The sequence below is a fragment of the Molothrus aeneus genome, chromosome 25 (genome assembly GCF_037042795.1).
Source record: "Molothrus aeneus isolate 106 chromosome 25, BPBGC_Maene_1.0, whole genome shotgun sequence".
Taxonomy (NCBI): domain Eukaryota; kingdom Metazoa; phylum Chordata; class Aves; order Passeriformes; family Icteridae; genus Molothrus; species Molothrus aeneus.
The window spans coordinates 1011909-1038697 of NC_089670.1; the positions used below are offsets into that span (position 1 = coordinate 1011909).

Below are 26789 nucleotides of genomic sequence, written 5' to 3' on the forward strand. Positions count from 1 at the left end.
TTCTGCAAAATCCACTGATTCCACATTAAAAGAACTTTATTTTTGGAAGATTACTCTCATTTGTTTTCATTCTTTTGAAACCACATCATGTCAGTGGCACCAGGGTGGAACGGTACATCCTATGGAAACATGCCAGAGAGAGGCTGAATAAATAAAGCTACAAAGCCCAAGTTATGTACAAAGACCTCAGGCAAAGGTATTATGTTTACAAATCTATGTACAATAAAACAAATGTAAACAGTCAAATGCAGCAGAGGATGCACAGGAAGGAAGGACCATACAAACCCTAATGGCAAAGGGACAATCCCACCTCCACTGCTGGGCCAGTGGGGTTTTTTTTTTTCTCAGCATCTGTAACTCAACCACCTGGGAGCTGCAGAGCCCCTGACCGACGACTGCTGAACCCTCAGCTCCAACCCTGGCTCCATTTGCTGGATCAGAATAAAAATCCACTGACTCTGAGGCACATGGACAGAGAAACCACACAAATGTGTTGCCTGAAAGACCCACAAGGTTCAGTCGCCCCAAAGCGTCAGAGCAGCCCGCAGGTGAGGCTGCACAGTCCAGTCCTACAGCACGGGGTGATGGCAGGGGCTCCTGGGGCCAGGGGAACAGCAGCTCCCTAAAGCTCCCATGGGTGAGGGACGGAGGCCAGCAGGGCCAGGCAGCTGTGGGGCAGCCCTGGGCACACCTGAGGGCACAGCCCCTGGCACTGCCCCCCCTGCTGCAGGGAGAACAGCCCAGCCGTGCCAGGCCCAGCTGGAGGGAGGGCTGGGATGAGCACAGAGCCTGGGCATGGAGCCGGCCTGGCCAGGCTGGAGCTGCTCACCCAGCCCTGCTCTGACTGCCCCGGCCGCAGCTGCTCCTGAGACAGCGCCTGGGGCTGATCCCGAGTGCCAACGGCCCCAGGGCCACCACCGGCACCCCAGGGCACTTCCACGAGGTCTGAGAGCAGCAGCTGCAGGGCCTGGCAGGGGACAGGGCAGGGGAGCCTGGCAGAGGAGGGGACAAGGCTCTGTCAGACCTAAGTGAGAGGAGAGGGACAGCCAAGGGGGCGAGCTGGGCCTGGCCCCCAGACAGAGCAGGACTCGGTGTCCCCAAGCACAGCAGGACTCGGTGTCCCCAAGCACAGCAGAGGTGGCAGCTGGTGGGGCCGGGGCACAGAACGTCCACTACAGCGAGAGCAGAAAACAAACTGTATTGACAGGACATGGAGGGCTCGGGCTCTCCTCTCAGGGCCATGTTCCAGCAATGGGGTGGCAATGGGGAGGAATCAGGAGCAGTTCTTCTCGAGGTGGGCTGAGAAAAGCATCCAAGTCCAAGCCCCGGGGGCTCATACGCTCAGGGGGAGCATTCCCGGCGCCGAGGACGGGCGGGAGCCCCCCAGGCCGGGGGGCCCTTGGTCAAAGCCATTCACTGCCCTGGGGACAAGAGACAGCCCGTTAGGGGAGCAGCAGCCAGGACAGGCACTCAGGGACCCTGCTCCTCCCTCCTGCCCTCCTCCATCCCTGCCAGCAGGGCAGGACGGGCCCGGCCCGGTGCCCGTGCCAGCGCTGGAGCTGGCACGGCCTGGCTGAGGTGGCTGTGCCAGGAGACGAGCGGCCACAGAGCCTGAGCCTGCTGGGCTCACCAGGGGCTGGGCAGGGTCAGGGCAGCCCTCAGGGCATCCCCACCTGTCCCTGGCCTGGCACACCCTGTTAGAGCCGTGTCCCTGTGCCCAGAGCCAGGGCACTCGTGTCCCTGTGGACAGAAGGGACACACACACACACAGACACAGACACACAGACACACTCTCACTCACACTCACACACACATAAACACACACACACAGGCACACAGACACACTCTCACTCACACACACACACACACACACATAAACACAATCAGCAGTGTCCCAGCCCCATGTCCCTGTGCCCAGGAGGGGACACTCACACTCACACACACACACACACTCACACACTCTCACACACACACACACTCTCTCTCACACACTCTCACACACACACACACTCACACACACAGACACACAGACACAGACACACAGACACACTCTCACTCACACACACTCACACACACAGACACACAGACACACACACAGACACACTCTCACTCACACACACACACACACAGACACACTCACACACACACTCTCTCTCACACACACTCTCACACTGCCAGCAGTGTCCCAGCCCAGCACAGCTGGCTCTGTGCCCCTCAATCCCCACTGGGCTGCAGCGGAGGCTCCCAGTGCTGCACCCCAGGCTGCAGAGGCTCCCCTGCCCCAGCACCCCCCTGGAGCTGTGCAGCTCCGGCCTCCCCAGGGTGTGGGACAGCAGCCTGGGGGCCCAGCAGCTTCTCCACAGCTGCTGGGAGCTCCTGCCAGCCAGGAGCAGCACTCCCTGCTGGAAATGGCCCTGCACCGGCTCCTCAGGGATGTTTGTGGCTCTGGCTGCCTGTCCCTGCAGTGCCATGGGCTTGGTGTCCATGTCCAACCCCTCTCTGCCCTGATTACTAATTTGGACTCATTAATCTGCATCTCAAGCTGTATTTTGTACTTAGCACCTCATGCCCAAGGCTCCTCAGCTCTAAGTATCCAACAAATCCTGGCTGGAAGATTTTCCTGGAGCTGACCAGCCTGGTCTGAGGGGAAATGGAGCTGCCAAAGCACACCTGGGCACCTGCAACTGCCCCAGGTGCTTCCAGCTGCCCCTCTGTGCTGGGCAGGGACAGTGCCACTGAGCAGGGACTCTGCTGTCCCCAGCCACACTGTCCCCTCCCTGCTCCAGCCCTGGCCATCGCCCTGGGCCCTTGTTTGCTTTCCTGCCAGCCACAACCACACCACTGCACATCAATCAGCAGGTCAAGAGCCACAAAATGCTGAAGGAAAATCCCAAACCTTCCACATGAGCTCCATCCATAAACCACGCTTGCCCTGCACCCCTGCTGTGACCAGTGCCATCAGAAACATGCACTTATTGAAAGTGTTAAACAGAATTGAACAAAGCAAGCAGCACTCAGGCTTATGTTTGCAACAGGTCACAGCAGCAGAGAGGTTTATTTCAAGTCAGGAGAAAGAGCAATTGCACTCAGGCTTTGATCAGGGCCCATTAGTGTGGCACTACCAACTCCCTCGTGCAGTTAGCAGAGCCCCAGCCCTGCCCCAAGCCCCAGGTTACACCACATGCAGCCAATCAGTGCAAATGAATTCATTTACCCATGACCAAGGTGGGGAACATGACCTTCTCACGCCTAGTGGAGAGAAAGGGAAAGTTTATGCACACAAAAATGACATTGCTGAGCACAGAGCAGCTGGGGCCAAGCAGAGGTGCCCAAGCAAGGCTCAGCAAAGCTCTGCTGAGTGAGCTCTGCACAGTGAGGCTGCTCTGCAGGGGCAGCACAGCACACACAGCTCCCCTCTCCCAGGAAACCTCTCAATGGGTCAGGGACTGGGAAAACCCACATTTCCCAGCCTGGTATTCTGGTCAGGGCTGGGCGTACCAGTGCAGGCACCTCTGACTGCTGGCTGTGAGCACAGGCACTTCTCACACTGAACTTCAGCTCCTTCATTAAAACAAAGCCCGAGGGATTCACAAAACCAGCCAAGAATGAACATCAGCTGTGAGCACATGCCATTCCCTGGCATCTGGACAGAACCTGCATGCTCCTGAAGGGACAAATCTGCAGGAAAGTGATCTTACACCAGACACTGCTGAGTTTTTAACAAGCAGCTAGCCCTGACTCCCCCAGGTCTGCAGCCAAGCTCTGGGGCAAGCCCTGCTGTGCTCCAGGCCTCCCCTAAAGCAGGGGCTTGACAAGAGCTGGAGGCACCTCAAATATTTCAATGAAATGGCAGAGGAGGAAAGCAAACAGAGCTGTAAAGGTGTGGCTGAGTTATCTGTGCCCAACCCAGCACCCTGCCACCAGCTGCTCCTGGGGCACTGACTGCAGAGTGGGCAGGGCTGCACTCACACCTGGAGCAGGGTCACACTCACACCTGGGGCAGGGTCACACTCACACCTGGGGCAGGGTCACACTCACACCTGGAGCAGGGTCACACTCACACCTGGGGCAGGGTCACACTCACACCTGGGGCAGGGTCACACTCACACCTGGGGCAGGGTCACACTCACACCTGGGGCAGGGTCACACTCACACCTGGAGCAGGGTCACACTCACACCTGGTCAGGGTCACACTCACACCTGGGGCAGGGTCACACTCACACCTGGTCAGGGTCACACTCACACCTGGGGCAGGGTTACACTCACACCTGGAGCAGGGTCACACTCACACCTGGAGCAGGGTCACACTCACACCTGGGGCAGGGTCACACTCACACCTGGGGCAGGGTCACACTCACACCTGGGGCAGGGCTGCTCCCCCAGTGCAGCTGCCAGGGCCCAGCCAGGCTTTCCCCAGCAGCCCTGGAGCTCAGCACGGGCACTGCCAGCCCCTGCTGGGCCCAGAGTGCCTCAGGGGACAGCCTGGGAGAGCCCAGGGGCTGAGGGGACAAGGACAGGACAGGGGGGCCGTGCAGCACCTCTGGCCACTCGCAGATAAGCACATGAACACTTCCAGCCCTGGTCCTGTCCCCTCCCACCCTCAGCATTTCCCTCCAGGCTTCCCCAGCCCTGCTAAGGAGCCTGATGACAATCTGCATAATTAAAAGCGACCCCCACGGCAGAGAGACTCAGCTTACTGTCCCAGCACACCTCAGTACAGCCCTGCTGCCTGCCAGGAGCTGCCAGAACGCCTGCCCAGCACCTCCTGCTCCCTGCAGGGGCACTGCTGGGGAGGCACAGCCCAGCCCTGCAGCACACACAGCCCCAGAGGCCGATCTGCACCTGAGTTCAAGGCTCTCAATCCTTCCTTTCCAAACCCCTGCAGTGCTGCAGAAGCTCCCAGGCCCTGCTCCCCTCCCAGCCCCACTGAGGAGGGATGTGGGGAGCTCAGCTGGCTGCTCTGGCACTTCCACATTGGGAACGAGCTGGTTTCATTCTCTAAAATAAACGCAGGATTGAGGAAGTGCTGAGTACCAGCACTGAACTGCACTGAGGTTTAACATGCAGGGAGCATGGAGGCTGTTTGCCCTCAGCACCACTGGAGAACTCCGTGCTTTCCACCTCTGTGGCCCTGAGCAGTGAGGAACTGGGGAGTCCCTCCTGCAGCAGCACTGCCAGCATCCCAGAGGGAGCTCTGAGCACGGCACACACCGAGCCCTTGTTCCCAGGCCAGCAATCCCAGCTCCGAGGCTGGCCCACAGCAAGGAGGAGCCAAACTCCAGCACCAATGGTTCATCCTCCCCTCCTGGAGGGGGTGTGAGCACCAGGACTCCCTCCCTCCTTCCAGGGAACGTCCCTGCCTGCCCTCAGCTCTGGGGGGAATCTGCAGCTGTGCTTGTGCCCCTCCCCAGAGCAGGCCTGCAGCTTGGGCACCCCCTCCTCTGCCCCGAGATGCCCTCACAGGGCTCATTGGCACTCATGCTCACTGCCTGGGGTGGCACAGCCACCAGGAGATGGGACAGATTTCCTCAGAGGGTCCATTCCCCAGTGCCTGGGGTGGCACAGCCACCAGATCAGGCAGATGCCCTCAGAGAGTCCATTCCTCACTGCCTGGGGTGGCACAGCCACCAGGAGATGGGACAGATGCCCTCAGAGAGTCCATTCCTCACTGCCTGGGGTTGGTACAGCCACCAGATCAGGCAGATGCCCTCACAGGGCTCATTGGCACTCATTGCTCACTGCCTGGGGTGGCACAGCCACCAGGAGATGGGACAGATTTCCTCAGAGGGTCCATTCCCCACAGCCTGGGGTGGCACAGCCACCAGGAGATGGGACAGATGCCCTCAGAGAGTCCATTGCTCACTGCCTGGGGTGGCACAGCCACCAGGAGATGGGGCAGATGCCCTCAGAGGGTCCATTCCCCACAGCCTGGGGTGGCACAGGCACCAGGAGATGGGGCAGGACTGGCACTGCCACCCCACACCTGCTTTTCTCTCCGCTTCGCAGAAATCCCTGCAGCCCTCGCTCCACGAGCTGCTCCCCCTAGAGCAGAGCTGTGGGGGCTGAGCAGGGGCCATGAGCAGGGCCCCAAAGGGCTCCCTGAGGGCACAGCAGGGCCTGACTCACTCACCCCTTGTCAAAGAAGGACGTGTGCCCTGGGTGTGGGTACTTGGTGCCGTTGCTGCTCAGCACGGCGCTGCTGACGTTCCCTGAAATGTAGGATTTCCGTGATGCCTGGTCCTTTGCGAAGTTCCTGCAAGCAGCTAATTTGGATTCTAAGGCCTGTGAAAGGGGAGGAAAGAACAGTGTTAAAGAAGTGACACCATGAAGAGGGAGCCTTTTACTGCTCACGGGCCCCAGGCTGCCACGATCAGGACTCCGGTGTGATCACCCTTGGCAATAAAATGGGAACAAAGCTGTCATTTCCTCGTCACCCCACCACAAAGGAAACACACAGATGCTGATGCAGACTGCCAGACATTACTCAGCTCCACGAGGGCTCAGATTTGAGAACAGATGAACTCTGAAATAATTACCCAAGATAAGGAAGCCAAATCCTAGCAGAAGTTACCCAAACTTTCTGCCTCAGCAGCTGCCTTGAGCTGATCAGAGCACTGAGAGCCTAAAGCAGAATCCTCAAGCTTTGAGAGGGACTGGGCACATGGAAATTTGTTTTTTTTTTTCACCAGGACAATGGCTCCTGGAATGTCTTTCTTAATCCTGGCTTGCAAAATAAAGTCAGTTTCTAAAGTTTCACTACCACCCTTCCAAACAGGCCTGGTGAGGTTTTTTTCCTCCCCCATGTAAAGTGCCAGTGACTCCTGGAAGGAGGAGCAACATCCTGATTCTGTCCTTTAGTCCAGAGCATCACCTGCCCTTTCTGCCCCCATCAGAGGCTGAATATCCACCTTATCCCGGAGATCCATGTGGTGTAACACACAGCCCTCACTCATCACAGCCTTCAGAACGTTGCAAATTCCTGCACTGGGGCCTGAAATCCATCTCCCCAAATGTGGGGCTTGCTCCTGCTCTGCACAGAATATTGCATTGAGAGGGCACTGCCACAGGCGAGTGAGCCCTGTGGCATCCCTGGAAGTTTATTTAACCTAACTCTGGGTGTCACAGATTGTCCCCTGGCCACAGGCAGGGACCTGAGCCCTGCCTCAGCTGCAGGCAGGGAAGCAGAGGGGAAAGCTCCTGCAGAGACAGGAGTGCAAAGCCTGGGATGGGGCACAGCCCCAAATGACTGAGCAGCCCCAGAGTGCTCCAGAGCCCTGTCCCAGCGTGGCTCAGGCAGGCTGGGAGAGCAGCTTGCTTATTTGGCATTTCCTGTCCTGGCAGAGTAATCACAGGGATCGGCACTAAGCTCCCCAAATCCCCGGCAGACTCTTGCTCACAATGATCCCCTGTGAAACGTGTCACTGCTAACCCCAGCTGTCCTGCTGCCCTTTCAAACCAGGCCTGAGCTCCCAGGGGAGCTGCCAGGGCGTTTTTCATGTCCAAGCCTGCTGAAACAACTGTGTGAGCTGTGGGCAGCTCAGCCTGGCTCCAGGGGACAGGGCAGAGCCAGCCACACCTGCCCTGAGCTCCACAGCTCAGAGCAGCTCCTGGCAGCTCAAAAGTAATTTCTGCTTCCAGGGGGAGAGCCTGGCTCCCGAGCAGCACTGCAGCAGATGTTTAGAGCAGTTCTTCTCTGCTGACAGTGTAATCCCTTTAAAGGCTCATGCATTTCACTTCCCCACCAGGCACAGATGGGAGCATTTGGCTTTCTCCTCATTTATTTTCCCGCTTTCTTACCAAAGGTTTCCAGGCTGGTTTTTCTTTCAGTGTCTGTGGCAGATCTCCATGGGAGAGGAGCTGTCCCACCCTGGCAGGGAGATCCCAGCTCCTGCTCACCCAGGGCCTGAGCTCCAGCTCTGCAGCCCAGGCAGAAGAAGCTGCAGGCCCAGTTAAGGTAAGAACAAGCTGGCAGTGTCTAACCCAGCACTTGAAAATTTTTTTATTCCAAATATGAATTTTGTCACTCCAAACTGGATTCAGAACCATAGGATCAGGCTTTAAAAACCGAAATAATTTTAAAAAATAAAGCATTGCCAACTCCTAAGCAGTGAATGGATGAGTTGGCTGCTCCAGAGGTACCCAGCAGGGCCCAGGCTGTGCTGTGAGGGAGCACAGGGACAGGAGCCCCAGGGAGAGGCAGAGCTCAGCACTCACCCCCACTTTGCGTAGCAGATCTCCCACGATGTTGAGTGCAGATATTCGAGCTGAAGGAGTGAGTGGGCTGGTTCCAAACCCATTTGGTATAGCTGCAAACACAGACACCTCTCATTACTTCACTCCTCCACAGCCCAGGCTTTTCAAAAATTTAAATAAATCAGCTTCTACATTAAAAACAAACCCCAAACATATCTACAGTCTTGCTGCAGATATTTCATACAATTACCCACAGTAACTGCAGGATCACCAGGCAGTGAGGATGATAAAGCTTAATTCCTGCCCTGGCTGCCATCAGCCCCCCCAGCAGAGTTCATGCCCTCTCCATCTGCAAGGCTACTGACTGCAATCCATCCCAGCAGCCAGAGCTGCCTCTGAAACACCCACTGTTAATCACTGGGACTGCACAGAGCCTCCAGATGGGAAAGGGGTTGGGCTGAGATCCCACTGCCCCACACAGGAAACAGGACCCCTGAGAAGTCACTGTGGTACCAGAGACTCCACATTCCTGAGCCTGCTCACCCACCACTGCTGCTGCACGTGGAGCAGAATTATCAGTCCCTGCACCCCCCTGCATTCCCAAATGTCTGCAGGGCCCCAGTGCAGGGTGCAAACCCTGCCTGCCCCCAGAGGCAGTGCCCAAGCTTCCCTGTCCTCTGCCAGGCTATTTACTCCTGAAATGCACTGCTGCTGCCCTGGGATCAAACACACACCTGGGAGGGTGTGAGACCCACACCCCACCCACCTCTGGTGCCTTAAGGAGCACAAGCAGACCCCATTGCTATGCATGGTACCTTTTGGGGAGGGAAAACTATTTTCTGATCCTTTTCCAACGGGTGTGGCTGGCAAGGAGAGAGAGGCCTGGACAGCTGAGTCCATCTTCTCACAGTCCAGAGTGGGGGAGCTGGGTGCTGATTTCCGTGTCACCTCCTGCTGCCTTTCCCTCACAGCCAGCTCCTGCCGCAGGTCTGAGGGTTGAGAGAAGGAAAAAACCCCGCAAAATCCCACATCAGTGATTGATTCTCTCACAAACACTCTCTCTGTTCATTTGGGAGGGGCAGCAGCAGCAAATTCCCACCAATCCTGGGTTAGTGCCTGCTGCTGCTTCCTCCAGGAGTGGGGACACCCTTAAGAACAGCCCAATCCCATTGTCCCATCCCATTATCCCACCCCAACATCCCACCCCATTATCCCATCCCATTATCCCACCCCATTGTCCCACCCCATTATCCCACCCCATTGTCCCATCCCATCCCATCATCCCACCCCATCATCCCACCCCATTGTCCCACTGTGCCACCCCATCATCCCAGAGCAAACAGCCCTGCCTGCCCCACACAGCTCCTGTCCCTGGCATGGGGGCAGCTGATTTACATCAGGATTTCTCCCCCTTTGCAGTGTGAGCTCCACGTTCCCAAAAGTGCAGCTGGACACAAAGAGGAGCTGCTGCTGCTGCTGCTGCTGCTGAGCCCAGCTCCCGCTCAAACCCAGCTTGGGAGAACAGAGCAGGGACCTGTTCCTGTGCTTCCCATTCCCTACATTCTCCTCCCAGTTAATAATCCAAGGGTTGCACCCAATTTATTGATGCCCTGACAAGTAACAGAGCAGTCCAAAGGCCAGGGAAAGGACTGGGCCTTAGAAAAGCCTGGCTTTACTCTCACCTCCTCCCCAGACTGCAGCTTATCCCCTCCCTTTCCACAGCTTTTTGCTACCAGGGACACCCAGCACAGCCCAGCAATGGATCTCTCAAATCCTCAGAAAGGTGCAAACAAACATTCCAAGTGAGTTGCTCCTTTTTGGGCAGAGCTGCTTCATTTTCACACATCTCCTATTCCTTGCCTCAGTCTGGTACAAAAGCAAAATTACCTGCACATCACAGCTTTTAGTCTGTAACAAATACTTAGAGCTGATTTTAGGTAAAACAGCAGAGCTGAAGTGAAAATCTGTCTGGGCTCCCAGAAGAGGACCTGAGGCTGTTCAATCAGAAATGTCACACTGGAGTTGGACAGTACCAGTTCTTTTAGAGGCTACTGTTCCTGCTTGCTGCCAGGGGGAATAACTCAAAATGCTAAAAATGTCCAAATGACTCATCTAAGAAACAAGATGTCTGTTTTGCTGATTGTTCCAGTGTTCTAGAAAACAGTCTCCTGGGTTTTGCTGATTTTTCCAGTTTTATTGCCCTAATCTCACATTACAATACATAGACTTCCTCAGAAAATTTCTTTCTTCACATTTATTTCAAAATCCCTGTGCTTCCAATAAAGCTCCTGATTTCCGGGGCACAGATTTGCTTCAAAAAGGTTCAAAAGGAGAACAGCAACCAAAAATCCCAGCCTGCTGTCAGGCAGCTCCAGGCCTTAAATGAGGAAATATTTTAGAAAGCTTCATTTAGGGAACAAAGCTGCAAACCACCAACCTCTAAAGCCATCATTGGCTGGCTTATGAGCAGAAACCTCCACTGTTAGAGAAACCAGTTTACAGCACCAGTAAAAATGCTTCCCCAGCATCCTCAATGTGAAATCCACTGGGGAATCCCCAGTTCCTGCTCTTATCCCAGGACACCATCCCAAACATCTCCCCCAGGTCTGAACACCTTTACCAGCCTTTACCAGAACATCTTAAATAATATATTCAAGGCAATCTGCAAGGGGCTTAGAAGGAACATAGGAGACTTCTTTTAAGAGTTATTTGATCATTTATCCAGTGTTTCCCTGTCATTTCCTGTGCTCTCCCTTCCTGTAAACCCACAGCAAGAGGAACTTCTGAAGCAACTTCCTCAATTCTCTTATGTCTGTGGAACAGAGTATTTTTGTGTTAAAAATCCTGAATTCACCAATTATTAATTCTGCCCTAAATGAGGATATTTTCCTTTTTGGCTACACTGGACATACAAAGAACACACTGTCAGTAAACCCTGAAGCATGCAGTTCAAGTCTCATCATGTGAGGCTTTCTAGAAACATGAGCTCTGCTTGCTGCACATCTCTTTAGCAACCCAGCCCTGCACCAGGAGCCAGAACCAACCAGACCAGCCATACCTCTTGCTTCATCCTTTAATCTCTGCACAGAGACCAGCAATGACTCCTTGTCATCCAGTTCACTTTCTAAAAATGCATTTCTCTCAATAGCTTGGTTCAGCCTTTGTTCAAAGTCCTCCAATGAAACTATTGTTGCCCTAGAAACAAAATCCAGAATATTAGGTTCTTCAGCTCAGCCAGCATAAAAGCTTATTCAGAAGCATAACAGAAGGAAAATGTTAGCAGGGCTGTGTTCAAGGGAAGCATCTGAAAGCCATGCAAATGCTTCTGAGAAAGGAGTCCTCAAAGGAGCAGGAGAAAAGGATGAGAAGAACACGATAGCATCTGGCTCTCAGAGAGCTACCAAGGATGTGGGAAGGAGCCAGCCCAGAGCTCCTTTCTCCCCAGCCATGTTCCAAAGCTGAGCATTAATCAGTGCCCCAGTGTCACAGACATATTTTCTGAAACATCCTTTCATTAGGATCTTTTCTCCTGAGAGGCTGGGAAGCTTCAGCTTCTCCATCTTTTGCTGCTTTGGAATGTGATTTGGAGAATTGTTCACCCAGCATGTGGAATTGTTTTTACTTGATGACCAATGACAGCCACCTGTGCTGAGGCTGTGAGCAGTCACAAGATTTTATTATTCATTCCATTCCTTTCTATTCCTTTCAAGCCTTCTGATGAAATCCTTTCACCTATTCTTTTACTTTAGTTTTAATATATCGATATAATATGATATGATATAATATGATATGATATGATATGATATGATATGATATGATATGATATGATATGATATAATATAATATAATGTAATATAATATAATGTAATGTAATGTAGTGTAGTGTAATATAATATAATATAATATAATATAATATAATATAATATAATATAATATAATATAATATAATATAATATAATATAATATTTCAGCCTTCTGACACATGAAGTTGAGATTCTCATCTCTTCCCATGTCATGGTTGCCTGCAGATTCAACATTTGGCGACCCTGGGTGAGGAACATTGCCCCACCCCAGCTCAGGTGGGGCTGTGCTCTCAGGGCTCTGCACAGGCACAGCCCAGCCAGGTGGGCAGCAGAGCACTGGGACATTACCTCAGACACAATTCCTCCCAAACCCAGTGCCAAAAGTCAGTCATGAGCTTAAAGAGCCTTGTGCAAACAGGGCTCAGCTCTCAGACCTTTTCTCCAGATGGCCAGAGGCTCATTGCCTCTCTCCCTGAATCCATGGCAGCATTCCCACTCAGCAGAAGGGAAGCATGACCTCCTCCCAATCTGGGTGTTGCCAGCAGCAGCCTGCTCATTCCAGCACTTGGGAAGGGCAGGGCTGCTCCCTCCAGCTGCTCTGAAGGCACCAGGACACTGCCCTGGCCTGGCTGATTGAACAGGACTATGGAAAGCAGGAGACTGACTTCAAAGGGGCTCTGAGGCAGCAGCACCACAAATATCAGTCACAAATACCAGGGGCAGTGCAGGGGCCTGGCTGGCTCTGGGCACTGGTTCTGCCCCTCCTGCTGCAGCAGGAACCAGCTGCTGGTGAGGGGCAACTGCACTGCTCAAGGAATCCAAAATCTTGAGGGTGTTTGGGGTTTTTTTGATGTTTTCCCTTTAAGGAGCAATGAAACGCTCGAGCTGAGTAGCAAAGAAAAGATCTTTGTGGTGCAAACTTGAAGGGAAGAGGGGGTTTGCAGCCTTCACCTCTTGGCACGTTCCAGGTCATCGTTGGCCTGCTCCAGCTCCCTCACGTATTTGTGCAGCTGGTCTTTGATGGCCCTGGTCTGGCTCAGGTCATCCTCCAACAACGACACCTGCTTGTAACTCTGGGCATACTGGTGCTCCAGTTTCTCCTGAAACAAAGGGCAGGGAGATAAACATCAGCTGCTGGCACTGGCCAGGCCACCAGCACGAAAAAGGGACAAAAAAAAAGAGTCACTCTGTGTGCAGAATGCTGGTTTGGGAGTGCTGGTAATTCAGAGCAGAAACTGGAGAGGGAAAGGGAGCAGGCTGTGAGCCTCAGAGCTGGCCCCAGTGCAGAATGGCACAGCTGCCTCTTGGGGCTGCAGCCCTGCATCTGCTCCCCTCAGCCTGCACTGACCTGACAGCTGCTCCAGGAGGGCAGCGAGAAATCCAAGTGCCCTGCCAGGCTCCCCTGTGCGCCCTGTGTGCCCTGCCAGGCTCCCCTCTGTGCCCTGCCAGGCTCCCCTGTGTGCCCTCTGTGCCCTGCCAGCCTCCCCTGTGTGCCCTGCCAGGCTCCCCTGTGTGCCCTCTGTGCCCTGCCAGCCTCCCCTGTGTGCCCTGCCAGGCTCCCCTCTGTGCCCTGCCAGGCTCCCCTCTGTGCCCTCTGTGCCCTGCCAGCCTCCCCTCTGTGCCCTGCCAGGCTCCCCTCTGTGCCCTGCCAGGCTCCCCTGTGTGCCCTGCCAGGCTCCCCTGTGTGCCCTCTGTGCCCTGCCCTGCCACCCTCTGTGCCCTCTGTGCCCTCTGTGCCCCTGCCCTGCCAGCACCCACCCCCACTGCAGAAATTCTTCTGATGTGTCCATTGGCTAAAATGGGCCACTGAGATCTGTCACAAAGCCTCCAGGCCCACAGACTCATCCTCTGTGAGGAATTCACTGCCAAAAACCCTCTGAGAGCCTATGGAGAAACTCCTGAGCTCCTAAAACACATCCTGACACTGCAAGTACAGCTGGGACTGGAGACACCAGGCAATCCCTTAAACCCTCCTTCCACTGAGTGAATTTCTAACCTCTGCCTTCGCTAAATGAGCCAAGACTGCCCAAAAGGATGCTTTTTCAAGATTTCAAGGAGGCAAGAACTTGTTAGCACAGAGGCATCAACTGAGAGCCCCCCTGTGCACATGCAGATCCTTCAGCAATTCCTGGCTCCACAGGTAAGGCTGTGAATGGACGTGGAGGCTCCCTGAAAATGGGCACAAATCACCCCATTTCTGCTTTCTTTGGGGTCTCATGAAACCAGGGAGGCCCCGAGGGCAGCAAGACTGGTGTGCAAGGAAAGGCCTGACCAAGCCCCTGTGCTGTGCCCTGTTGCTATGCTGCTGCTCCCTGTGGAACAAATAAAGCTCCTCCTTGGCACAGCCTGGGGAATTCAAAGCAGCACAAACTCCAAGTTTCGTGACGTGAACGAGAAAAATTCTGCCAGAAATGTCCCTGGCCTTATTTGGGGGCCATGCCATGCTTCAGTGTGGATCTTAACCAGACAACTCCTTTTTCATTTGGATATTCAGTGCCCAAAAGCAGCCCAGACAATCCAAGAAGAGATCCAAGATGAGCTGAAAGGAAAAGCAGCACAACCACAGAGCAAACCTACCTTTAATGTTTCCACTTCATATTTCAGTCTTTGGTTATCTGCTTGCAAGTCTCTGTTCCTCTGCTCAGCTTGCACTAGCTGTGCCTCTAACTCAGCTTCTAATTCCCTGCTTCCCTCCTGGAACTCAGCCAGCTCTTCACGAGCCTCCTGGAAGCTGCAAGGACAGCACTGCATCAGTGGGAGAGCCAGCATCTCCCAAGCTACAACAAAACTGCAGCTCTTCTCAAAGGAAAAGCTGAAAACCACGAGTTTTAAAGCACTCAAGTGTCATCCATAGGCCTCTAAGGGGAAAAAGAAAAATGGGAAAATAGAGAAATTGCATTAAGCTAAGCGATTAAGGGAAATTAATTCTCTTACATCAAACCCAGCAGCCACCTGGAATGCCTGTGTGGAGTCAAAGCTATTTACAGGATTCAAGGGAGCCTGAGAAGCACTTTGTGCTCCATTAGCTGTCACTGCTGGCAGACTTCATGGAACAGACAATGAATTAAGCAAACATTTAACCAGATTTTGGTCAGCAGCTGAAGAGAGAACAACAGTTTCTGCACCTCTGCACCAGCTGGAAAATTCAAGTTAGTAAAAATCATGCAGAGTCAGGAGGGCAGGACATGCCTACCTCATTCCACTGTGAGTTATTAAATACCAGAAGTAGCCACCCCACATACTTGGCTTATTAAATTTGCATCTTTAGCACACGTAATAGCTGAGCCCTGAGCAAGCAGCAGAGGAAACCACCGAGGCTTTGGGCAACAGCACATCCAGTGGTGCCTCAGATGGAATTCCTGACCCACAAGAACAGCTCAGGGCTCTCCACACGGACAGGCCCCTCCACATTCCCAACGTGTCCCTCCCAAAAAACCCCAAACCAAACAAGAAACCCCACTTGGAGCTTGGGCTCTTTGGGATTGAGAGGGATTTAACTCCAAATAAACCTCAGCCCACCCCCCAGATGCACAGCACTGCTCCAGAGAGCAGCTGCAGCTTCTCCTGGCACTTTGGGTGCCAAAGCCCTGGAAATGATGCAAGCCACGGGCACAGGCAGGACCAGGAGTACGGAACACTTGGATAAAATGCAGCAGACATCAAATCAGGCACCTTTCATACCAGTAACTCCACTACAAGAAGCTTGAGGGAGCTGGAACGATACAAGGCAAGCCCAAAGGCGCCTTCTTGTGATAAAACATCAGGATCCCACTCAAGGCAGCACTTTAATTACACCAAGGTGCACATGATCATGAAAAGGCTCTGCTCTTGCTCAAACATGCTCAAAACATAGCCTGCAGTTCTTGGCATGGTGACACTGGGCAAGAACACTCAGCTCCCACAGAGACGGAAATTTTAAAGCTGGAAGTCCTTTCCAGAGAATTCTCTTCTCACAGGTTTTCTCTGAAGTATCTAATAACCATCTTGGTGTGGCCTTGCAGAGGAACAGATTAAACAGCCATCATTAAGATCCAAATCCTGGTCATTAAGAACCACATTCAGCTTGCAAATCCACAATACCTTTGCTTGTACTTCAAGGAAAGCTCTTTCCAATAGGCAGTTTCCTCCTTTGGACTCGAAAAAGTAGGGATTTCTTCACTGTCCATGATCAACACGACCTGCAGGACACAAACACAGGGATACACTCAGTTCAAACCCAGGCAGATCACCCCAAAACCTCTGCTCAGTCCTGGGCTTTCCAGGCACCAGGATTGGCACCCAGAGCCAGGTGCCAGCCCTGCCAGGGCTCACCCAGCACTCAGAGCTGCCCCAGGGAGCCCCAGGACTTTGCCAGCCTCTGCAAGGGCTCCTGGAGCAGCCTGGAATGAGAGCAGGAGGTCTGGTTGTATTTTGTAGCTGCCACCAAAACTCCAGTGGTGCCACAATGTCACAGACATCTTTTATGGAAAATCCTTTCCTTAGGATTTTTTCTCCTGAGAAGCTGAGAGACCTCAAAACCAACATGTAACCAATGGTTATCTGCTGCTATAAAATACAACAAGTACATCTGTGATTGGTCTCATGTGGTTGTTTCTAATTAATGGCCAATCACAGCCCAGCTGTCCAAACTGTCTCAGTCAGCCACAAACCTTTGGTATCATTTCTTTTTCTGTTCTTAGCCAGCCTTCTGATGAAATCCTTTCTTCTATTCTTTTAGTATAGTTTTAATATAATATATATCATAAAATAATAAATCAGCCTTCTGAAACATGGAGTCAGATCCTCATCTCTTCCCTCATCCTAAAACCCCTGTGAACATCACCACAATTAGTGACCCTGAGTGATGAAACATTCCCACACCACAAGCCCTGTCAGGCCCACAGCTGCTCACACACTCAAATTTACAGCTCTATCACTTTCCACTTCACTCCATTAAATGTTCTGAAGAGATTTTGCCTCCTGCCACCACACAGTGACTGCACTGAGGCTGCTTTTAGAGCTGCAAGGTGAGCAGGGAAGGAGGATGAGCACTGCAAGTGAGGTAAGCACAAACAGCTCTGTGTGCACATCAAAACCCAACTTATTCCTCCTGCAGCGAGTCCTGGCTGACTCCCACTTGTGTCACGTGCAGGTAACAGGAATTATCAGCCAGCCACAAGGAAGATCAGCCTGTCCCAGAAATGACATGGTCATGTCACAGAGGAGTGTTCAGAGAAGTCTCCCACACCGAGGCACTGGAGGTCCCCTCTCCATGAGGATCCTGCTTTCTTGGACCTCCCCAGGCTATCAGCCAGCACAGGAAACACACCCCAACATACCTTTGGTGGGGTTTTTATGGTTTTCTGTGGTCTAGGGGACACATCAGAGGCCTCAGCACACGCCAGGTCTCAGAGGTGATGGAGGAGGTAAAATGCAGAGCAGGACCAGGAGAATGCTCAGACCCCAGCCAGGAGATGCACCATTGCTGAGCCCTCCCCAAGCAATCCCACAGCTCTTTAGGGCATTTTCTTTTCTCCTCAAAAAGCCAAGCCTCAAATTCTGTCCTCACCACCCTGAAAAAGAACGGGGTGAAGCCAAGCTGCAGGCAGAGGCTGTGAACAACGCCTGCACCAGTTCCATTGATCAGGAGAGCTGACCTAAAAGTCCTGACTCTAACAGCCGTCACTTCCCAGCCAAGCCTGTCCCCTCAGGCTAAAATAGTCACACTAATGTGCTCTGTATCTCAGTGACCCACATTTCTGACACCTCAAAGTGGGCCAGAACAATCCCCTGCTTTCATCAGAGGGCAGCCAGGCCAAGCACAGCCAGGCAGAAGTGGCACACTGGCTCTCCAGCTGAGCCTGCAGCTGCCACCAGCCAAGAGCAAACTGATCCACAGAGTGCCAAGCACCTCAAAACCACCTCCAGTCTCACACTGGGTTTATTTAACTGCACAGCTTTGCTGCACAAGCAAACATGTCATGGCTCAGGAGAAGGGATGGGGTTTCCCCTCCTGCACTGAGGAAATGAGAAGTACCTGTGGAGCCATTCCCATCACCAATTTCAGACTGGATTTTCTTTGGGAGCACTTGCATCAGCCGTTACCAAGGCAGCTCAGTCACTCCACAGGGACAGATCCCGAGCCCTGTGCAGAAGCTGTGGATGTGGAGTTCAGTATTCCTGCCCCAACTGCTGCAGTTCCACGGTGGGAGCACAGAGCAGACACCTGGCACAGCTCAGGGGTGCCCAGCAGCTCCTGGAGTGTTGGAGCAGACACCTGGCACAGCTCAGGGGTGCCCAGCAGGTCCTGGAGTGTTGGAGCAGACACCTGGCACAGCTCAGGAGTGCCCAGCACCTCCTGGCACAGCTCAGGGGTGCCCAGCAGCTCCTGGGCAGAGGTTCCCACTGTCAGGACAGGTCACTGCTGGCTGCTGTCCCCAGCATTTGTCAACACTGATCCAACCCTTCCACAAACCCCTCCAAGCTTTCCCTGACCGGCTCTAAGCCAGAGGGGCTCAGAGCAGCAGGGAGCACACTCACCCCAGAATAAACCAGATAAAGCACAACACAGGCTCAGCTCCCACAGCTCAGGAGGAGCTGGGCTCAAAAGGTGAGCAGCCAAGCAGGCTGTCAGTGAAATTCAGGATGTGGCTAGAGAAAAGCTTGTACAAGGAAGTGTCTTACATCATTTCCTAGAAGTAGCTGAGATAAGGCACAAGACTCCTTCCTGTCTGCTCACATGGGGCACACCCTTGGAAATCAACATCTGAGGGATCCCTGCAGGCACAGCAAGACCAGGAGGGGCTGCCTGGGGCTCCCAAGGACAGGAGATGTGTTTGCCCCCCACTCCTTGTCCAGCACCTTCTCCTTCCACACACTGGAGGGAGGAGATTCAGCCCAGCGCTGCCTCAGGAATTCCGGGCAGGAATTCTCCCTTCCCAACCCTGCCAGATCTTCCCCAGCTCTCTCATCCTGCTTGGTGAGGGGGGTGGTGGCTCCTGACTGCCCCTGCTCCGTGTGTCTCAGCACCCCTAATGCCACCAGCAGGGATTTGGGATCTGCTGACTGCTCTGCATGAATCCCTGCTGCAGGTGCCAATGCCAGCGTGCACTGCTGAGCTCCAGCACCCACATCCTGCTTTCTGTGTTCTTTATTATTTTATTTCTATTTTATCCCGCTTTTTGTCTTCTTTATTATTTTATTTCTATTTTATCCCGCTTTTCATATTCCTTATTATTTTATTTCTATTTTATCCCGCTTTTCGTATTCCTTATTATTTTATTTCTATTTTATCCCGCTTTTCGTATTCCTTATTATTTTATTTCTATTTTATCCCGCTTTTCGTATTCCTTATTATTTTATTTCTATTTTATCCCGCTTTTCGTATTCTTTAATATTTTATTTCTATTTTATCCCGCTTTTTGTATTCTTTATTATTTTATTTCTATTTTATCCCGCTTTTCGTATTCTTTATTATTTTATTTCTATTTTATCCCGCTTTTCGTATTCTTTAATATTTTATTTCTATTTTATCCCGCTTTTCGTATTCCTTATTATTTTATTTCTATTTTATCCCGCTTTTCGTATTCTTTAATATTTTATTTCTATTTTATCCCGCTTTTTGTATTCTTTATTATTTTATTTCTATTTTATCCCGCTTTTCGTATTCTTTATTATTTTATTTCTATTTTATCCCGCCTTTCGTCTTCTTTATTATTTTATTTATTTTATTTCTATTTTATCCCGCTTTTCGTATTCTTTATTATTTTATTTCTATTTTATCCCGCTTTTCGTATTCTTTATTATTTTATTTCTATTTTATCCTGCTTTTTGTATTCCCATGAGGGGCAGGACAAAGGGATTAAAGCACACAGCCACCCTGCAACACGGTGCTCCACAGCCAAAATACCAACCTGGGAGCTGGGGGATGCTGACCCTTCCAGACCTGCTCCCAGCACACATGTGGTGGCCATGGGAAAATCCTTCACTCTGCCAACCTCTGCCCATTCCCTCAGAAGCATCCACAAAAAGATGGATTGTGCAAGCAGAGAGCAAATCCCAGGAGTTACCAGAGCACAGCCAGACAACTCCACAGATCCCACGTGTGGGAGAGCGGATGCCCACGGAATACCAAGAGTTTAACAAAAACTGCTTTGCCTCAGCCCGCTGCCTGTTGTCCTGGCCCTGGGAATTCTGTCAGGAGCTGAGAACCAGCACGGCCAGTCCTTCCTATTCAGGGCTTCTTTGCATACGTGGCACTTGCAGAATCCAGCCTTTGACAAACAACACTGAGGCTTTCAGGGAGCAGACAAGACAATGCAGCAGCGTCTTCCAGGGAAAATGAGAGCAGGCTTATGCTGCTGCCCCCTCAAATTCATTCCAACACAGCTTAGCATTCACACAGTGCCCTGGGAAAACACAGCTCCGTGGGCACAGCTCCAGCTCCAAAGCTGCTCCCAGACAAGAACTACCTTCAAACCAGGGGGCTCCTCTCAAACCCCCCCGACAAAGTCAGCAGGACCCAGCAACTCTCCCCTGAGAAAAGGAAAGAACTTCTCCCCGCTGCAATGAGTCTAAAAAAACACAGTCTGGAGGTTAAGAACTTGTCTAAACCCAGAGGGGTTTGTACAGGACAAATCTGTTTTCCCACCTCGAAAGCATCCTTAAAATGAGAGGAGCAGTATCCTGCAGATATCACGAGAGCCAGAGGCTCAAGAATGCACCAAAAATACCCAAACTAACATGCAGACAGGATTTTCCAAGTAATTTAAGCAATCTTGCATTCAAGGCCAACCCCAAATATCTCTGGAGCCACCTTCCAGCTAAGGCATGAAAGCACAAAGACAGCTTGAAGTGTAACACAGTACCTTAAACAAGCTCCCCAGGCTCTCCATGTGACTGCAGCCAAGCTCGGGGTGAAATCCAAGACCAAAACACTCAGCCTGAAATCCAACACGACTCTCAGCTGGGACCCACCCCTTCCCACAGAGGGGAATCCACTCCTCCCTGCTCTCAAAGTCACCCAGTCCCTCGCACGTCACGGCAGGGATGACTTTGAGCACTGCAATTCACCCCGGATGTACCTGCAGCATCCCAAGCGGCTGCAGAATGAATTCTTCCTGATTTTAATTGCCTCACACCCTCCCATTTAAACCCTCCACATCTACAACAGTACAGAAATGCACAGCCCAGCCAGGAAACAGGACAGGGGATCTCCTCCAGAGCAGATCTAACACTATTAATCCCAGACCCACACTCTTTACCCAGCTCTGCCACATCCTGTGCAGCCACAGTTAACTGGCACCATCACCCAGCCTGTCTGTGCAGCCACACTGCCAACACACCAAACTGACATTTAAATAAAGAAATATAGAAGCACAGAATCATTGAGGTTGGAAAAGACCTCTGAGATCATCAAATAAATACTGCCCTATAAAGAGAATGAATATTATTTGATCTTCATGAACAGGCTGTTTTTCTGCCTATTTTTCTGCTTTCTTCCTCGCAACCCCCTTTGCCCAAGATTTTCAGACACCAAACATGAAAATTTAAGCAGAAGGAAAGCAAGGCCACTCAAACAGGACCAACCACAGGGCTGAACTCCCCCAGCCACGCTTGGCTGATCCCCCCTCCCTTCAAGGCATCACAAATGTCCACTGACCTTTGGAATTGAACAAGCAACCAGCTCAAACAGGACTTGATCAAGAAGTTCTGCCAAGCTCACATGTGGCCTTCAGCTCCCGAGATAACAACCCACCCTGGCTATCACAGAGTGTCCAAGTGCCTGCTGGCTGCCAGTCCCCCCTCTCCGAGGCAATGACGCCGCCGTCACCGAGGGCTGGCACCATCCAGAGCTGCCCCGCACAGCAGCAAGGACTGTCCACAGCCAGCTCTCCTTCCTCTCCCTCCTTTTTGCTGATTCATGGGCAGAAAAGCAGGAGAAATCTTGTTTGCATCATTCTTCACCTTCTCAAACCACGAGGACCAACAGGTAACCTCCAGCTCCTGAAGCTCTTGACTTTCTCCCCACAAACCCAACCAAGACTCACAGCAAGGTAACCAGAGCCCTTCAGCCAAAACTCAGGGCAAACGTGCACTGTCTTATTCCAGGATGGAAAACAAACAAGCAGAAGGCACAGATCAGATTTCACCAATCAATTTGGGCTTGTTCTGCCCCTGCTGGAACAGGAGCCGGCGGATTTCCATCCGTGCCTGGATGTGTGCCTGCATCCACGGCTGGGATGAAACTGAACCTCTGGGAAGTGAACCTTCCCCTGCAGTTCTATTTCTGAACTGAATGTTCTCGAGTGAACCACAACAAATGCCTCCTTCCCTCTTACACCAGCAGCACGGGAGCTGTCAGCAAGAGAAGAAAGTCAGCGAGCACAGCGTCAGCACAACGCTCCTCGCTCTGCTGCAATAATAAATCCTGCATTTCCAATTTGGGCAGCACAGGAGGCAGGAGATAACCAACCCTACCTGCAGAACTTGGTGCCAAATTCAGAAAAGCCTTTAAGATAAAGCAAGCACCACACAGCAGAGCCTTGTTATCTCAACAAGCCTCATTAATCAAATATAACATGTCTGCTCTGCACCACATGGCCAGGACTCATCTGTCTGGTGAATATTTGATATCCAGTCACAGGAAAACCCTTGAAGAGTGAGCCAGCACTGGGTTAGAGGCCTTGAAACCAGAAGAAAGGCACTGATGCAAAGAGCCTCTTCTCAGAAATCAACCTACAAATACCAAAAGTATCAGAATTTTCTATTTAAAAACATTTATTGCTTTCACAAACATAGGAAGTTTCAGACATTTGACCTCTGCTCCTTCCCAAGTAGCCTCACTGAAGTGACTAAAAAAGGAGTTTGGTGCTCCTGCTGCAGGCCCAGTACCTGCAGAGGTGAAGGAAAGGCTCCTGGAGATGTCCCTGTCCCAGAACACCCTGGCCTGAGCATGGGGACACTTTGCTCCCAGCTCTGTACCCAGGAACTCCAGAGGGATGAATCCACACAGACAGGAGCAAACAGCAAACTGAGAAGGAAATTCAGCCTGTGAAAGGGATTTGCTTGTCCCTGCCCCAGCCTCTGCTCCCTCCTGGGCAGGCTGGTGAGGTGTGGTGGGCAGCAGGAGCTGCTCTGACCCTCACCTGTCAGAACCCAGCACATCCCTCTGGCTGTCCTGGAGTGCCCAAACCCCTGCCAGGGGGCTCAGAGACCCTGGCACAGAGCCCTGAACACCTGGGGGTTTGATTATGACCTGTGGAGAAAATTACCAACCTTGGATGAAGATCTGGAGCCACGACAAATTAAATAGAATGATAGTGAAGTTATCACGGGGTGGAAAAGTAGATTTTGGGGTTTTTAGAATGGGGGTTCAGGGGGCAAGATGGAGGGATCTGGGCATGTCCAGCCTTTCTCCTTCTTCTTCTTGGCCTCCATCTTCTGCTGTGATGGTGGCACTTTTGGATTGGTTTAGAGTAGAAGCTCACTGTCTAACACAGGTGATGGCAATTGGAAAGTAATTGTAAACATTGTACAGGTAGTTTTTAGTATAAAGACATAACCCTGCCCAGGGGCAGGCACAGTGCCTCTGTCTGTCCTCCTGCATGGACCTGGGCAGGGCAGGAGAAAGAATTTTATAGATAAGACACAATAAACAACCTTGAGACCGAGAAATGAAGAGCCCTGACTCCTTCAAGAGCCAGGCTGGGAAAAGAGACTTTTAACATTCTTGGGGTCCCTGTGACCAGCGAGAGACCCCGACACCCACCCACAGCAGGCTGGCAGCTGGCACCTGGCACCCCTCTGAGACCACCCAGCCACCTCCACCCTCACAGCGCTGCTGCTTTCAGTTCAGGCCTTGAGGAACACCAGGGCATCATCCCAGGCAGCAGCAATGGCTTTACCGGGAGGTTGTGGCACACACAGCCTGCACCAGGGACAGCTCCAGGTCCCCTGGGCCTCCCTGCTACCCCAGCAATCCAAACCACAATGACAACACCTCCTTGGAAGGCAGTGGCCAGAGGGTGACATGGTTCTGGACACCACACAGTGACCAGCAGAAATTCCAAGGGAAAAACACTCAGCAGGATTTCTGCCAAAATGAATTCTGTTGCTTTTACAGCCCTGAAGTTCTACTGGTGCTGGGGGGTAAAATGGATTTGAAAAATACCCCCCAAAATGGATCCCAGAGCAGCCCCCAGCAGAGAGGGACTCTGAACAGAATAGTAAACAGAATATTAAACAGAATATTAAAAGTATCCCCCCAAACTCTGTGTTGATCAGGAGAAGGAACCAGCACAACCTTCCACTGAGCCGTGGGGACAGAAGAGCCCTGGAGGGACACAAGCACATCATGAAAAATCTGCTCTGCTGGCTCTGGCTTTGCCTGGGGTCAGGGCAGCCCAGCAGGGCAGGCAGCTTGTGAACACACTCCCCAGTTTACCTTGATGATGTTTGCGGTGTCACAAACATCAAGGGCTGCAAAAATACCATTTCCTTTCTGCAGTCTGACTTTCCTGGCACCTCAAAAAACCAATGCAATGGGCTGAGGGCATTAACTGTGCTTTGTTCCTGTACTTCTTGGCAGCCTGCTGCCAGCAGCAGAGACAAGATTCCCTGTGACACCAAGGTCACAGACATCATCAGTCTCGTGCTTTCTCTCCACTTTCTTATTTTCCTTTCTCTTCTCTGTCCTTCTCCACCAAATGAGGAATTATCTGACGTATCTGCAAACTCTAAAGAGTCAGGGGGAAAAAGGGAGGGCTTTCCCCTGAAGAGGGAGGAAGGCTGACAAACACTGACTCAAACACTGCCTCTTCCTTCACTTCTGGGACTCCCAATGACAAGTTTAATTAAATTATTAAACCTTCTCACTAGGACTCTGCCTCCACATCTACAACAGTACAGAAATGCACAGCCCAGCCAGGAAACAGGACAGGGGATCTCCTCCAGAGCAGATCTAACACTATTAATCCCAGACCCACACTCTTTACCCACTCCGCCACATCCTGTGCAGCCACAGTTAACTGGCACCATCACCCAGCCTGTCTGTGCAGCCACACTGCCAACACACCAAACTGACATTTAAATAAAGAAATATAGAAGCACAGAATCATTGAGGTTGGAAAAGACCTCTGAGATCATCAAGTCAACCTCTGACTAATCACCACCTTGTCAACCAGACCAGAGCAGCGAGTGCCACATCCAGGAGCTCCATGAACCACCACCTTCCTGGGCAGCCCCTTCCAAAATACCCAAAATCTTCCCAGACTCTTTTCTGCCTTGGGATAGCTTCTTCCCCTTACAGTTACTGATGTCTCTAACAAAACACTGACCTTGGAAAGGCCACCAGCCCTCAGCAGGAACCATTCCTTCCTCAACAAGGCATTGTTTATTGAGGGGGGATTGGAAAAAAATGTAAAGGAAGAAAGAAAAGTATCTGAAGTATCCAGTATTATCTTCTACAGCAGTTTCTTGTATTTAACCACCTCTCAGGCAACAAATGCCACAGGCAGCCAAACCCCTGCACTTGTGAGCAAGTCAAGGCAGGGGGAAGAGAGAAGCCCTGAGTCACTCCCAGCGCAGAGCTGGCTGTGGGTGGGAGAGCTCAGCCCTGCTCTGCTCCCCCTGGGGACAGGGATGTGCCAGGGGGATGGCTCAGCCCTGCTCCCCGGGAAGGACAGGGACGTGCCAGGGGGAGAACAGAGATCTGATCCCTGGGAAGGACAGGGACGTGCCAGGGGGAGAACAGAGATCTGATCCCTGGGAAGGACAGGGACGTGCCAGGGACAGCAGGACAGGGATGTGCCGGTGGGAGCAGAGCTCAGCATCCCTCGGGAAGGACAGGGATGTGAGTGGGAGAGCAGGGCTCTGTGCCGGTGGGAGCACGGGGCTCTGTGCCGCTGGGAGAGCAGGGCTGGCTCGCGGATGTCGCTGCTCTCCTCCCAGCGCATCCTTCCAGCCCGTCTGCTGCAATTCGGGTCACGCTCGTCACCCGGGAGGGCACGTTCAGGCACACGGGCCTCTCGGGGAGGATACCAACCCCGCAGAGAAACCCTGACGGAATGACGGACGGAATGACGGACAAACACCCATGTCAGCCAGGCGGCACTGAGCTCCCCCGGCCTGTCCCCAGCACCCCCGCGGGGATGACTCCATCACCTCCTCCCTTCCCCTCCAGCATGCCAGCACCAATTCCGGGAGGAATTTCTTCCTGAAAAAGACGCTGCGCCCTGGGCACATGATCGATCGGGGATTTTACGAGAACAGACGCAAACCACGCGTCCAGCTCGCTGCCGGTGACGGGAAAACGCCCAGGCAGGGCCCCGAGGCCGGCCGAGCGGCGGACAGGGGCCGGGACAGCTCCGAGCCCCGGCGGGCAGGGCCCGGGGCAGCTCCGAGCCCCGAGCCCCGGCGCGGCCGGGCCGGCGCCGCTCCCGGCGGAGGGACCGGGGACCGGCCAGGGCGGCGGCCGAGCGGGGCCGCGCCGTGACTGACACCGCCCGCGGCCAATGGGAGGCGGCGCCGCCGCGCCCGCAGCCAATGGCGCGGCCCGAGGGCGGGCCCTGCCCCGTTGTCAATTTCCAGCCAATCGCGGCACGGAGCGGGGCCCGCAGCACCCCCGGCCCCCTCCCCGCCCGCCCCGCGCCCCCCGCCCGCCGCGCCGGGCCCCGCTCGCTGGGGCCGCCCGGGGAGCCCCGGGCCGGGCCCGGCCCCGCCGCTCACCGGAGCGCATCCCCTGTCACAGCCGCCGCCGCGCGCGCCCGCCGGGGCCGCCTCATCCGGGGACTGGGGGGCGAGGCCGGCGCGTGA

At 52.9% G+C, this 26789-nt stretch overlaps 1 protein-coding gene across 2 annotated transcripts; it reads right to left on the reverse strand.

Annotated features, from left to right (window-relative positions):
* Positions 1-26789, reverse strand: NDEL1 (nudE neurodevelopment protein 1 like 1). Of its 2 annotated transcripts, none has more exons than XM_066565584.1 (9): positions 26703-26789; positions 16077-16174; positions 14574-14727; positions 12948-13096; positions 11252-11388; positions 9009-9182; positions 8215-8306; positions 6131-6282; positions 1-1421 (listed from the first exon to the last, which is right to left on the reverse strand). In XM_066565584.1, exons 2-9 carry the CDS (start codon positions 16160-16162, stop codon positions 1334-1336), a joined length of 1032 nt encoding a protein of 343 aa, XP_066421681.1. In that variant the 5' UTR covers positions 16163-16174; positions 26703-26789; the 3' UTR covers positions 1-1333. The 2 variants fall into 2 exon arrangements, with proteins under 2 accessions (XP_066421681.1, XP_066421680.1); XM_066565583.1 differs by lacking the exon at positions 26703-26789 and adding an exon at positions 20843-20861.